A 15,945-nucleotide genomic window follows, 5' to 3' on the forward strand; every position below is an offset into this window, starting at 1 on the left:
CAGATATCTCAGGAGGGTTGTGGGGCTGGAGGAAATTACAGAGATAGGGAGGGACAAGGTGGTGGAGAGATTTGAAAACAAGGATGAGAATTTTAAATTTGAGGCGTTTCTTAACTAGGAGCCAATGTAGGTCACTAGGCACAAGGCTGATGGGTGAATGGGATTTGGTATGAGTAAGGACATGGGCAGCAGAGATTTGGACGATCTCGAGTTTATAGGTGGTACAACGTGGGAGCCGGTCAGGAGTGCGTTGGAATAGTCAGGTCTAGTAGTAACAAAGTCACGGATGAGGTTTCAAAAGAACTGAGGCAGGGGCGGAGGTGCACAATGTTACGCAAGTAAAAACAGGCGGTCTTAGTGACGGTGCGGTAATGGGGTTGAAAGTTCATCTCGCAGTCCAATCTGACATTGAGATTGCAAACAGTTACTTCAGCCTCAAGACAGTTGCTAGGGAGAGGGACAGAGTTAATGGTGAGGGAATGAAGTTTCTGTCAGAAGACAATGGCTTCAGTCTTCCCAATATTTAATAGGAGAAAATTTCTGCTCATCCAGTACTGGATGTCGGATAAGCAGTCCGACAATTTAGAGATAGTGTAGGGGTTGAGAAAGGGGGTGGTGAGGTAGACCTGGGTATCGTCAGCATACTTGTGGGAACTGATGCCATATTTTTGGCAGATTCTCTTGCTAAGGGACAGCGTGTAGATGAATAATGGTTGGTGTTTGGGGGGTGGAAGGATAAATTGGAGGAATTCCAGAGAGAATGGGAAGAGAAGCTATTGATGGCCAATCTCTGGTATGATTAGATAGATAAGAATGGGACCAGCTGAGTGCAGTTCTATCCAGCTGGACGACAGTGGAGAAACTTTACAGGAAGATGCTGTGATCAACTATGCCAAAGGCTGCAGACAGGTGGAGAAGGGAGAGGAGGGCTAGTTTGCCTTTGTAACAGTCACACAGGCTGTCATTTGTGCCTTTGATAAGTGCCGTTCCGGTGCCATGGCAGGGTCAGAAATCTGATTGCCCACGACCTGACTTTCATGTTGGATGCATAGAGTTAACATTCTGATACCTTAGCGGATCTGCTTTCTGAAATTGGGGGGTGGAGTGGTAGGAGGAAATGGAGGATGGGGATGGGTGAAGAGAGGTAGAGGGAGAAATCCTTGAATTAATAGGTTTCCCTGGAGTCAGGCTTCTTCAATAGAAAGTGAAAGCTAATCACATCAAACAGCTAATTAGAGTATTGGTTCTCCACTAAGTACCCTCCAGGTGCCACTTGCCATGATGTTACCATGGCAACTTTATTGCGGTTGCAGTGCGAGTCCATTAGCCAAAAAATACAGATGGTCATACAGCAGGAATTATTTTTTCCAGCAATGGGTAAAAGAGTCAGGCATTTTTCACATTCCAAAAAAAGAAACAAACAAATACAGATGCTATTTTGCCACTGAAATGGTTATTCTAACAGAAAACATGGGATTTACTATGCGAGGTGTCTGATGGACAAACAGACTGAGATGTGTCAACACTACAAAGATGGGTACACTGAACAATCAGAACTCTACTGTACAATGCTGGAACCTCTTCCTTCCTGAAGAGAGGATCTGCTGCCACGATTATACAGAGTACAATTACCTGCATCCATGTCTGCAAAGAATGGAACAGCCAGTCATCAGTAACAGTATGACTGAAGGCACACAATTACTGCTCTGAAATTGCCTAGTGCATGCCATTAAACCAAACACAACTGTGCTTCTTTTTAACTTAATCCCCCAGATCATTTGTGCACGACCTATTTTGCACAAGCACACATCTCTAAATGTCTTAACCTGAATACATCAGTTAAAAGCTCAAGGTTGCTTCCCGTTCAGTCATTTAGTTGGCAAACTGCAGTTCTTTTATTTCATCAGTATCAAGTGTTTTTCTTTAAACAGGGCTCCTAGCATCGATCCTTTGGAGTGTGATACTGAATGCATTAAGCATGGTTTGAAAAGAGAGCTCAGATTCAGGCGTGGCTTTAGAGCTCCAAACACAGGAAATAAAAACAGTAAAGTAGATTTCAATAATGCAAACAGAGATGCATTTACAACAGGTTATTTGGGAATTAAAGCTGCAGCAGATATTTTTCAACTGTGTGCATAAGAATAGTTTGGGCTCTACAAGTGGTTACAGCTGGTTAAAAAAATGAGTGGCTAAACTATACAGAGGTGCCAAGCTCCATCCCTGGCCTATGTTGAGTTAGCTGATCTGAGCTGAGGTCGGGATGCTCCAACTGCCCGCAGTGCACTGAAGCAGGGAACAATTAGTCAAGATGCCCCAGCGTGATCATTTATCCAGAAGTAGGTTCTGAGGGGAGGTTAGTGTCCCAAAGGCAATCAAACTCTACGGGAGGAGAGCAGAGAAGTACATTCGCCCAGTGGCACTCATTGTCTGGACTCACATTTGAGCACTGACCATTGGGGTGAGATACATAGAATTGTACCACAGCGAGCCATCAACATCTTTAGGGGGAACAAGAGGGTACGGGGAGAAAACTAGTAGAAAATGAGGGGAGCAAGGCGGAATCAATTTCCTTCCCCCTGTAGTATCACCAGGCAGGCAGACAAGCAGACTGCAGCCAGGCTTTTGTGAATGCCACAGTTTAAAGTGACACCAACAGGTAGGGATATGCAGTTTAGCAGCTGAATTGGAATACACTTCTCCACACAAAGGTAATGTTGGAAATGGGTGAGCTATTATAATTCCTGCATTAAGATGGAGGTACTCCACTTATTGGTTGAACCAGTCGGCCCAATTTAATTCTACATGTCACAGTTTGACGTTACCTGTTCATTATCACATATTATTTAAATTATTAATGATTAGAGATAAAGTGAGAATGCAGGTCTGTAAATATCAGAATTTTCTTGTTTGAGCAGGACAATGCCTAACTGTCATGTTAGGTAGATTTCAATGATCAGTGTTAACAGAATGACTGTCTGGGAAGCACAACGACCCTGCAGATAGCTTTTGTTATTTTGGAAAACAGTGGGTCGAGCCTTCAAAAACCAATAAACTGCTCCAAGGTCATTTCAACAGAACAAAGCAACACATGTGTTCTGAAGAAGAGTCATACGGACTCGAAATGTTAATTCTGTCTTTCTCTCCACAGATGCTGCCAGATGTGCTGAGTTTTTCTAGCAATTTTTGTTTTTGTTTCAGATTTCCAGCATCCACAGTATTTTGCTTTTATATTATGCATTTAGAAAGATGCACTTTGGTGAGAAAAAGCCATTTGAGAACAACTGTGGCAGAGATTTAGTCCTTTTTGGCAGCACACACTAGCCAATAAAGAGCGGCAATTACACAATAAGGCAGTTTTGAAACTGATAGAGAACAGAAGAATAGCAGACATATTCAAATTGCACTGTGAATAAGGGGGAACAAAAAAGGATTTTACATTAAAACATAGTAACAAATTATTTTTGTACAAGGAGTATCAATCTCAAAAATAGCCCAGTGCATTATTCTGGGTATAAAGACCAGACGTAAACACCTCTGCGATTAAGAAGCTTTTAATGGTGAGGTAGGGGGGGAGAGTTAAGGCAAAGATAAGGGCAAAAGAAGTAATGTGCATCCTTAATTCTACTTTATTAATATTTTTCTTTTTTTATCTTAAATTATAGATCTGTATGGGTACGTCTATTTTAAGGGGCTGCGTGCTCAGGGATGATGCACCGAGGACATAATGGACAATAGGCAGGACCACTTGAGAAAGAAATTTGAAACTCACTGCTGGAGATTTCAAAATGGACATGAATGTGACAGAGACACGTGTCCAGCAGATGTGGCTACATCAGTCAAGGCGAGTCCCACATCCATCACTGAACACTGGGCAGTGCTGTGGCTGTTTCTAGACTATTAGTAAGCATGTTTATTTAAAATGAAGCTCAGTGCCTGTTAATTGTTTCCTCCAATTGAGTGAAGTGCTTCTCTCCCCCACACTGTCTGTAACTCAATGGCCAATGTTATGTAGCTTCACAGGTGCTAGCTCACACTGCCCTCACTCAATGGGTCAGTCTTCTCATGTCAGGCTAAGCAATGAGTATTGTAAGCTATTCCACTATAAGGAGCATCACAGCTAAGACTTTCACCTCAAAGCTATTCTCCAGTGGATGGTGATCTGGAGTGGGAACTTTGGCTCGGTTTCCCAGGGCATGGAGATCCACTGCAGCATCCAAGTGACAACCATTCCATAGGAGATTAGCTAACACAGTGTGGGTTAGAAGGTTGGGACTTGGAACTGCCTTTGCTCAGTCACACACTGTGGTGCATCTATTGACTGAATAATCAGGGAATGCACTTCCATAGAGCTTTTTTTTTAATTTAAGAAACAATTAAAAACAGAGCAACTACACTATCATCAATTTGACAAGTGTCACAAAGCATACTGTGCTCTGGGCAGAGGGAACCCCATCATTTGCAGATTTGAAAAGAATTAAAGATAATTGTTTCAAAGCAACTTCAAGGAGTTGAGTGCACGACCACAAATTTCACTGCCTTCAAATTTCAAGTTTAGAATATTATGAATGACCACAGCTTCAAAAAAAGCATATAATTTCCTCCACGATGTAAATTATAGATGTTGCCCAGGCATTTGCTACTTTTGGAGAAGATGCCTGTTTATGCACTGAATGTTTTAATTGACATCCTAGATGAGGGGGATGACCACACTGCAATGTGACAGAGTTCACCTAACGTAGAGTCATAGGTTGCCTGTAGGAGTCGTACTTTTCACAGTGTAATTGGTGCAGAAAGAGCTAGCTTGTTTTCATATAGAACAGATCAGTAAACCTGGCAGGTATATGTGGTCACAAAATTAACTATTCACACTAGCTCTATGGCTCAAACACAAATCAGCCTGTGAATTTAATACTTCTAACTCCAGCTCAGGAAGTTGCTCAGATGGCAGCCAGCCATTAATGGAGATAGGTGTCAATTCTTGGATGGGACAGAGATTGATGCTTGCTAAATGTCTTCTGGTACTGCGTTTAAATGGCTACTCTTCATGGGCAAGCTTAGCTGATGACATCCCACAAATTGCTGGACTTCGAAGATCATCATATGATGGCTCTTCCTGATGTTCCTTCACTTTCTAACAGGGACGGAGAGGAAATCCTTGCTTGATTTTCAGCTTCCTAACTCAGGGGATTTCAGCCAACCAAACGCGATATGCACAAACAGGGGCCCGAAACAGCTAGTTCCGCAATGGATGCTGCCTTTGCTCATCAGGGGAATACCTAGTCACCTTACTCATGTACTAAACGGAGTGGACCCTATTTATCACTGCATCTGTATATTAGATTATCAATAGTTTATCTATATAGTTGTTATAATGCACTAAAGTCAGCATCTAGACTGAAGAGTAGAAAGGTCTGAAAACTATCTTCAATTGAAGTGTTGGCTTGCTTACTATGTTTCCTACCATAGTGCCAGGTGACATCAGCAGATGGGACAGTATAAGCCCCTTGTTTAATAGGTGGATGTCCATTTACTGAATCAGACAGCAGGAAACATTCTGTGAATCACAACTGTTTTACTGTAAAACTATAGTTCAGTACAAATACCAGTTTCTACACTTCCCTTCTGGATCCTCTCCCTGCCCAGAAGCAAAAACCCAGCTCTTCAGTACAGGCTTCAATGAGCATCACCTGCTCTCAGTTCACTCTGAAGCTTGTCCTGGTTTACACTTAAAGGGACCTACATTTCCAACACAGTCACCCTCTCCATCTCTCAGTGCTGTAACAGAAACAGATCAATGAAGCATAACTGCTCCTTGCTTACCTTCAGGTGACTCCTCCTGGACGTAGGTGCCTGTCAGATACCGATGGACCAAGGCTGACTTGCCACTGGCTAAGTTACCGACAATTCCCTGAAAGACAAAGACGCAGCTTAAATGAGATGCCTTTCTAGCTCAGGGACAGCTGGGGAAGCATTAGGTTCAAGGTGCAACTCACCACTCTGAGCATCATGCACAACATAAGACACAGTCATTTTCATTCACAAGTTCCCATATGAACATACACACTTAAGTACTCTGGTTATGATTTCACTTTCAGGGCAGAGGCTGTAACTTCTAGCAATCGTGAAATAATACACCTCCAGAATTCAGCATGGGAAATCTCAGAAACCTGTTTAAAAATGGTTTTCTTGGCTTCCAGTGAAACAACAGTTGAATGCTTCAATGTAATTCTACATACAATCCCTTATCTAAATGATCAAGACGAGAGTAATCCAAAGAATAGAGCAGTTGCCATAAAGCTTTAAATCAGACCCTTGAAATTCTGTGCGCAGTAAGTACTTAGGTCAGTATGCAGTGAGGCTGCCAAGGGTTTAGTGGATACTTTAGTGTCCTCGCTGGTTCTTGCTTAAGCACCCTACTTTTAAAAAAAAACTTCAGCCCAATTCAGTCAAGCCCTCACTTGATCATAAATGCCAAACAGAAGCAAAGATCTCTAGATTTTCCAGCGTTTCAAGACAGTGCAGCCTGTGAGCTGTAGGGTCCACTAACTGGCCAAGGCAAGCGGACTGAGCATGCCTGCTGAATGCAATTGCTACTCAGTGCAAAATGCAAGTCTGGAAAGGGCTAGGGATCTTACAACGCGGCTCAGTGGATAGCACTCTCACCTCTGAGTCAGAAGGTTGTGGGTTCAAATCCCACTCCAATAAAATATTAACAAAATTCAGGCTCACTCCCCAGTGTAGCACTGAGGGAGTGCTGCACTGTTGGCGGTGCTGTCTTTTGGATGAGATGTTAAACCGAGGCCCTGCAGCCCCAAGTCAACATTAAATGTCCCATGGCACTATTTCGAAGAACAGCTGGGAGTTCTCCCCAGCGTCCTTGCCAATAGGGATCACAGCAAAACAGGGCAGATTAGCTGGCCATTGTCTCATTGTTATTTGTGGGACCTGTGTTTGTTTTATATTCGTTCATGGGATGTGGGCATCTCTGGCTAGGCCAGCATTTATTGCCCATCCCTAGTTGCCTTTGAGAGCTGAGTGGCTTGCTAGGCCAATTAAGAGTCAATAAGATTTGGTCTGGAGTCACATGTAGGCCAGACCAGGTAAGGACAGCAGATTTCCCTCCCTGAAGGGTGAGCCAGATGGGTTTTTACGACAATTGTTTCATGGTCATTAGACTTTTAACTCCAGGTTTTTTTTTTACTGAATTCAAATTTCACCATCTGCCATGGTGGGACATGAGCCCAGGTCCCCAGAGCATTACCATGGGTATCTGAATTACTAGTCCAGTGAAAATACCACAGCACCACCACCTCCCCCAAATTGACTGACACATTTCTTAAATTACAACAGTAATTGCACTCCAAAAGCATTTTGCTGAGGCTGTGAAAGGTGCTCTGTAAACGCAAGCTCTTTCATTTAAAGTATTTTTTAAGAGTTAATGTACCTCAGGCCTAGCACACTACTCTAATGTTATAAATAGCAGCTGAAAATGTAAAGGGTGTACAGAATCCTATAGCTCCAATGTAATTCAGGACTCAGGTCCCAAGGGTGGCTGTCAAAGGTGAGGTCCACAGTCAGTAGAGACCAACAAACTTAACAGAATTGCAGGTGGCTCTTTGAACACTGGCCTCCTGGCACCCTAGTAAGAATATAAAAGTGCCTTTAAAGTAATTCTACTGAATTTTAACAGTACATCTCCCACGCAGCTGCAAGAGATTAAATGTCCCATACCCCTACCAAATTCTTTTCTCTCTTATTCTTTAGCTGTCTTGGGGCTGTACGCGATTCTATGACCAAAAAGGCAGGGAGTCAAGCTGCCTCGTATCCTCATCCTGTCATGTAACTGGCTACTGTGAGGTTTGTTCAAGAGACCTATCAATGTGAAAGGATACAGCTACCCTACCCCTCTGCCCGCCGATCACTCTCCCATTTGTGCTATTTAGAAAATACAGAATTCCACTGTAAATCCGAATGGAATCAACCTTTTCTAAAAAAAAAATGCACACAGAACAAGAATTTCAACTGTAGGCTAGGTACAAAACATCGTCACCCGTTTAAGCAACTTTCGGCCAACACACATTTAATCAGCAAGACTTTCCACACAGTTTTCCCATTCTAGTTGAATAGCACTGAACTGCACAATAGAAGTAGTTACACATCAGCTGATGCAAGAGGGTCTCTGTTCAGTGCCTGAGCCTTTCCAAGGCAGGAAACTGGCACAGAATCTGCCTGTTGTGTACGACAGTCTGCATTACTGAGGCAAGTGGGGTGACAGGGAGAGAAGGTTGAATCATGGGCTGCTCCATCAGCCATGAAGCAGGAGTCATGGACTCGTGCCTTAAACCTTGGGCTTCCTTTCATTATTGCTCCTCACCATCTTAGTCCCCTCCTTTGCAAAGGCTGTCGAAGGGGTGTGATGCCCTTCTCGCTCTTTCTGAATTTTTGTCCCTCTATTTTGGCAGTCTCTTTTAATCGTCCTTTCCTTTCAAATTTAATTTACATGTCATTCCTCCTTTGCAGCATTACACAACATGCATCTGTCCAAATTGGTCTGTGATGCAATGTAGATGAGTAAACTTCAGAAAATCAATCATTTTTCCTCCATTTTTGCTGCAATTTCTTTTGTCCAACAATTTTAACATCAAAAGTGTGTGTTTTAAAGCTCTCGTAGGTGTCTGGCAAGAAATTAAGATTCCCTTCCCTTCTTCAGTTAAATAGTTCTTTCCCTCAATTTTAACTGCTAGCTAAACATTTGAGCTGCATCACTAAATTTTTTATTTGAAACGAGGGTAGCAAGTAAGAAAGTGCACTTATTGAAGATGAGTGTGGTTATTTCAGCTATTAGCACTTTCATGCAGCTTATCAAGGCTGCAAAGTGCCCATTACAATCATTGCTAAATTGGTCAAACCAATCACATGCTTTCCTGAGGGCAGATTTCATAAGGAGGAATAAAAAAAGAAAGACTTGCATTTATTTGGTGCTTTTCACGACCACTGGATGTTTCAAAGTTCTTTACAGCCAATGAAGTATTTTTGAAGAGTCGTCCCTGTTGCAATGTAGGAAACGGAGCAGCCAATTTGCACACAGCAAGCTCCCACGAACAGCAACGTGATAATGACCAAATAAATTGTTTTTTCGTGATGTTGATTGAGGGATAGATATTGGCCAAGACGCTGGGATAACTTCCCTGTTCTTCTTCGAAATAGTGCCATAGGATCTTTTACCTCTACCTGGGACCTCACCTGAAAGATGGCATCTCTGACAGTGCAACATTTCAGTGCTTTTTGTGCTCAAATCCCAGAGTGGGACTTGAACCCGGATCCTTATGTCTCAGAGTCAAGTGCGTTACCAATCAAATGCAGGCACATTTCTCAAGAGGATACACCCACTTCTCAGGCAGTAGTTTTTCCCGATCCAGTGTAAACAAAATGAAGCAAAAATTTTGCATGAAACCTGGGTCACATTTTCGCACTGCGGATTGTACACCTACCAAGCAAGCCAAGGTTGTTACTTTTGCACCAACCTCAGCAATGTTTCTGGTACCGAGCTGCTCAATGTCCTGCAACTTTATGATATAATTCCAACTCAATGCACGCCAAAAACAAAAGCATTGCAGCTGGTGGAAGAAGGTCCATATTCCCCCAAGCTTCAAAATTAACTGTGCTTGTTTAGAGAAGTTATTTCATAATAAGTCAAATAGTTGCAGAATAGACTTATCAGATGGGCTAATGGCCACATACCAACACCACATGCTCATTGAAAGGAAGGCTCAAATTTATATAATGTCTTTCTCTGCCACAGGACATCAAAAAAAAACTTTGCGCCCCATTAAGTACTTTGAAAGTGTGGTCACTGTTATAATGTAGGAAATGCAGCAGCCAATTTGTGCACAGTAAGCTCCCACACAAGCAATGTGATAATTACCGAATATCCTGTTTTTGTGATGTTGGTTGAGGGGTTAATATTGGCCAGGAGACCAATCATAACTCCCCTGCTCTTCAAAATAATGCCATGAAATCTTTTACATCCACCTGAGAGGGCAGATGGTGCCTCGGTTTAATGTCTTTTCTGAAAGGTGGTACCTCTGACAGCGCAGCATTCCAGTCTAGATTTTTGTGCTCAGGTCTCTGGAGTGGGACTTGAAGCAGTTGCCTTCTCAAGAGTTTGCCAACTGAACCAGGTCTGCCACTATGAATTACGCTGAGCTCTCTGAAAACGAACAATAGATAGGGGTGTTTTGCAAATGACTCCAGTAGCACTAAATATGCACTACAGCTGGTTGCAATTGTTCCCCTTCACATTGTCAAACTTCTCCAAACATTTCAAATAATGATTTTTTTTGGCGTCGCAGATTCCTTTTGCACTTAATGCTTATTTAACTGAGGATTCATGACTTCTATCTCTTAGAGAGTCCTATATTTCTATTTGAACCTTTCTTGAAACTAGAAATAAATGCTGCACTCCTCGAGTAACATTCCTCTTCTAAAGTCAAATAGCAATCGAATGATACATGCAAGTAAACTTTCCATTTAACGTCATGATGATAGGAACGTGACCTGTGTAATGTAACTGCTTATGGTGTGTTGGAAGCAGAAGGTTGTTTTCCATGGTTAAGTCTTCCTTTGTACAGATTATGGGAGAGCACTCGTGATTTAGTTCCAATGCTCTTTGGTGCCCCCTGGGGAGCTTGGTACTAAAACATTTTGTTATTTATATCAATTACTAATGTAAATTTTATAATAAATTTTATGCATGCCTTTTCTGCGGTTAAAATTTTGGTTCAAATCCTTTGGGTTGTACAGGGAAGTGAAAGGCATGGAAACATATATAAGAAGCTCTCTGTGAGGTGGGTCTTTAGTTTGCTCCCTCTGAACTTGTTGACCGCAGCCAGCAATGGCAAGTGTGCCTCAGTGCCCCTGGGTTTGAGGAGGAAAAGCTGGCCAAGGTTGTTCTTGCTGACTGCCACGTGACCCCTACCAGAAGTGTGGATGTTGGTTGGTGAACTGAGTGAGAATCTCCCACAATGCAAAGTTTATTATCAAGCATCACATGCGATTAAAGGACACACTGCTGTGGTACCAGAGGGTAGGCACTGCACATGAAACAATATGCCATTAAGGAGTCGGTGTCTTCAAGACAGGAGAACAAGAGAAAAGTTGGAAACACCAAGCCATAGTGGTGCACTTCAATACCATGCTGTACAGTGCATCATCACTGTGTTTGTTGACTTAAATCAGATCTTGGTCCAGCAAAACATCAAATTTTATATTCTCAACCTTGCGATTGATCCCTCCATGGCATTCCCCCCACCCCACCCCTCCCTATCTCTGTAACCTCCTCCAGCCCTGCAACCCTGCAAGATCTTTGTGCGCTCCCAATTCTGGTCCCTTGGACGTCCCCAACTTCCTAGGGACCACCAGTGACAGCTATACTGTCAGCTGTTTCAAAATGAAGCACTAGAATTTCCTCCCTGAACCTCTTTTGCTACTCTACTTCTCTCCTTTCCTTTAAGACACTCCTTAAAACCTACCTCTTTGACCAAGTGTTTTGTCACCTATCCTAATAGCTCCTTATGTGACACAGTGAGAATTGTCAAACTACACTCCCGTGAAGCACCCTGGGCCATTTTACTACATTAAAGAATTTAGGACGAAGATGAGGAGAAACATCTTCACTCCGAGTGTTGTGAATCTTTCGAATTTTCTATCCCAGAAGAATCTACATTGTTGAGTAAATTCAAGGTTGTGATACGATAGATTTTTAGTGTTTCGGGGAATCAAGGGATTTGGAGAGCAGGCAGGAAAGCGGAGTCGAGGCAGAAGGTCAGCCATGATCGTATTGAATGGTGAAGCAGCTTCAAGGAGCAGTATGGTCTACTCCTGCTCCTATTTTTTTATGTAAGACCCTATATAAATGAAAGTTGTTGTAATTACAAACACTGCAGTTTGTGTTCGAGCTCAGAATAAACCAACAAGTGAGGATGTTTTGAAGGGACGTTAAAGATTAACAAGCAGGCAGTCAGTACAATGTAGTGCAATGAGGATATTGCAAAGTAGAAATCTCAAAAGCAGTCACATTCTTCTGCCAACTTTTCCCTTTAATTTCCTTGCTGTCTTCTGCTTGCTTGATATCTTTGGATGTAATTGGAATATTAACAACTAATCCTGAATCTTGCCCACAGCAGCTTTACTGGAATCCATCTATCTGTTGTTATCCTTTCTTAGGGCATAAGACATAGGACTTAGGAGACCTATCTCTCTCCACTGTGTGCTCTGCTACCAGGCTGTAATAAACAAGTGCTTAAGAGTTATTCTATAGCACCATTGGAAGGCTGAAAAGGTTCACCTTTTCCAAATCACCTGCTTAGTGCATCTTGCTTCAAAATAAAACATGAAGCAATCCTGACAAAAGGTTTATCTAACATTGCAAATAGTAGCCAGCAATTTCAGTGATGATTTATGCCCTCTTTAAAATGAACTATAACAACACGGGATAAGGATGCCCCCAGTAGGCTCCCACTGGAGCTGGACCAGGCATGGCCCACTGGGCGGAGACCTCGAGGCTGACCCAGGACATGCTGGAGTGATTACAACCCTCGGCTGGCCTGGGGACACCCAGGAATCCCCCAGGAGGAACTGGAATCTATAGCTGAGGAAAGGCAAGTCTGGTTGGCCCTGCTCAGCTCAGTGTGATTGCGACCCTCACCAGGAGAAGCGGTGTGAAAACGGATGGATGCAACAACACAGAAGTGTCTCAAAGTAAAAACAGCTTCGATTATTCCATAAATAAGTGTTGTTTCTTCACTAATTTTCTAAAAATACCACTTGGCCAAATAACTTTCTATTGGTAAATGCACAGTGGTGCAAAGTAGCCTATGTGTAAAATAACGTTGGACTCTGACCTATAACCCACGACTGCTGTGATTTATGGTGCTCTGCTCCTCAGCAAGTGGGGAAAGGAAAGTAAAGGAAAATAGCTGTACCTGAGTGTAACAGATGAGTTCAGGGAATAAATGCCATTAAAATTAACAGGGCCTGGGAGGCAAAATTGTAAAATACATGGACCTGACACTGGGCGGGGGGAGCGGGAAGCAGACAGACATGATTGATGAATGCAATTAGAATTTTCAGATGATGATGTAATGGAGGGGGAAATATAAAGAAGAGTGGAAAAGAGAGATAGGACAGAGAAAGTAGGATGTCACATATTTATTTCAGAATTAATGAAAGAGATTAGATCCCAGACTGGGAGACCTCAAATCGATTCTGTCCACACACATAAGCACCTTTACTGCTGTTACCATGGGAAATGCATGCAGCTATGAAGTGTGCATGACTTGGGGGGGGGAAAAACTACAACTGCGACTGATTCAGGCTGATTCTGCTCAAAGTCTTCAGCATCACCAAAAGCCAGACATAATTTCCAAGCTAAGGCCATCCCAAATGCTGCTTTGTAATAGCTATTAGATGGCATACAAGAATGGCGTGGACGCTTTTGCCTCCTCCTTCCATTCAGTCGATCCAAATAGCCAAACTGGCATCATGGTTCAGAGGATCATAGAGATAGTACAATAAGGTTTGTTGAACACAGGCTCCCATAAGCTCAAAGATGGACTCACAAGGAACATACATACTCCAGCCCCATCAGGGAGGGGAAAATCAAATGCAAACGTCCCCAAGATGTTTTCATGATGTCTAAGTAATCAACTAAAGAACACTATAGACAAATCACTTTGCTAGTTTCCTGGTTGAGGAATAATGTGCCGAGAACAAAGAAACTGGCAAAGAACATCGTCCCAAACTTGGACCGCTTAGCTCAATGCCCCGTGGTGTGGTACACAACAGGAATGATTCTGGTTTGATTCTTGGACTATGCTGAGCTAACCTCGACGGATTGGCAAAGACAATAAAATTCACCTTGCATCTGCGAAGAAACCTTGAGGAAACTGGAGCAGAAAGCTATTCAGAAGCAAGTAGAACGCATTTGGCATGTAAAACAAAAAAAAAACTTTCATCATGACTCCAATATTTGATTAACACTTCCACTGCGCTATGGAAAGCAATCCAGCATCTTCAGCAGTAACAAATGGATAAATGTGGCAAGAAATTCCAGCATGCGTGTGTCTGCCATGCTTAGTTGGTAGCACTCTCGCTTGTTCAAGTCCTGCTCCAGAGCTTGAGTGCAAACTTCCAGGCTGACACTCTAGTGCAGCATCAAGAGAATGCAGCACTGTCAGCGGTGCTGTCTTTTGGCTGAGGTGCTAAACTGAAGTCCCGTCTGAAAGATCCCATGGCACTGTTTGAAAGAAAAGCAGGGGAATCCTCCCTGGTGTCCAGATCAACATTTATCCCTCAATCAACATCACAAAAAAAACACAAATTATCTGGTCATTATCACATTGCTGTTTGTGGGAGCTTGCTGTGTGCAAATTGGCTGCCACGTTTCCTACATTACAACAATGACTGTACTTAAAAGCACTTCATTAGCTGTAAAGTGCTTTAAGGTATCAAGTGTTCATGAAAAGTGCAATAGAAATGCCAGTCTTTCTTTTCTTTTTATCTACAAGTGTCATTGTTTTTGACTGTACATAAAAGGCTGCGTTTGTTGCCAATGCTATGCTTGTGCAATTCTAGTGTTTTACGCTGTTACGTCCTTGGCAAGCAATGGCGTAGGCAGTGGCCAGAGATGCTTATTAAACAGTTATTAAAGGCGTTTTCCCATGAATTTTGAAAGATATTTTAAGCAAATGCAGATGCTGGAAGAAAACACCAGGCAAGGCCCCGTCTCCAAACCAGTTTAAAAAAAACTCACATTGCACCCAACAACATTGGCCCCACAGCTCCCCAAAATCGGAGGAGGCAACCGAAGGACGCATTGGGCCGTTGTCCTGGGCACCGATTCAGTGGTTTAACCCACTCACAATCTCATTCTGGGCCTTGGTTGGTAACAACATTGTCCTCACTCAGCAGGTGCTAAACTACTACAACCAAACATGATTCATTCTGTCCTGCATCCGTAGCTCTGACTGGCTTACACACATCACCCTGCCCCCCCCCTTAAACTGACATACAATCTTACAATTGGTCGATGTGGACGTCAATCATGTCCAGGTGCATGGTAGCCACTCTCTGACAGGTTTTTGCAGGCACTGTCGCAGGCTGGGATCAGCAAAGTGACATTATTAGTCCATGCATGTGCAGAAAACCAGTGTGCATGCGCAAAGGGGTACCAGCAGCCATCTTGTGCAACCACCTTGCGTTGGCAGGAGACACAGTGTATACAAAATCAACTCTCCAAACCGACTGAAAGAAATAAATTTTACTGACTAAATTGAGTGTTTCACCCATCATCAGATTTTACTGGTGAGTTCTATAAAAGGGTGCCAATCTGAGTCAGTGTTAAATTGCAGACCCCATTATGTTTGGTCCAGTAATTATCAATGGGAACACGACACAATTCATTAAAGCAACATTCCGATACAAAGAGCAGAATGCCCTCCTTGGCTCATAATTCTCAACATATTAGTTACTGCTACATTAATAATGTAACTCATTTTCACAAAAAAGATCACCTCTGATTGATCAGATGTATAACAGGAGCAGCAGGGAACATTAAGCTTCATTGCTTCTTTACAACATTTTACTGCTACACATACATAAAGAAGAATGGTTGGGATTCCTTAGATTGCAGAGGTCCATGCTCGTACAAAACACCTAGATCAAAAAAATACGTTAATGCCAAACAAGTTACTGAAATAAGTCACCAACTCTTCAGAAATTTCAATCAGACCAGCAATAACTTGTATCTATACCTTTAAAGAAGTAAAATGTCCCAAGGTGACTCACAGGAGCATAATTTGACAACAAACCACATAAGGAAACATTAGGGAAGGTGACCAAAAATTCGACCAGAAAGGTAGCTTTTAAGGAGCATCTTAAAGAGAG

General features: G+C 42.6%; 1 protein-coding gene across 3 annotated transcripts in view; it reads right to left on the reverse strand.

Moving 5' to 3' along the window:
• Positions 1-15,945, reverse strand: part of agap1 (ArfGAP with GTPase domain, ankyrin repeat and PH domain 1) — a 662,670-nt gene that overhangs the window by 345,359 nt on the left and 301,366 nt on the right. For all 3 annotated transcript variants that reach the window (XM_078551515.1, XM_078551513.1, XM_078551514.1), the window contains exon 3: positions 5,821-5,908. In XM_078551515.1, coding sequence (XP_078407641.1) covers positions 5,821-5,908 — 88 coding nt within the window. The remainder of the gene's footprint in view (positions 1-5,820; positions 5,909-15,945) is intronic.

Source organism: Cetorhinus maximus, chromosome 11 (assembly GCF_964194155.1).
Source record: "Cetorhinus maximus chromosome 11, sCetMax3.hap1.1, whole genome shotgun sequence".
NCBI lineage: Eukaryota > Metazoa > Chordata > Chondrichthyes > Lamniformes > Cetorhinidae > Cetorhinus > Cetorhinus maximus.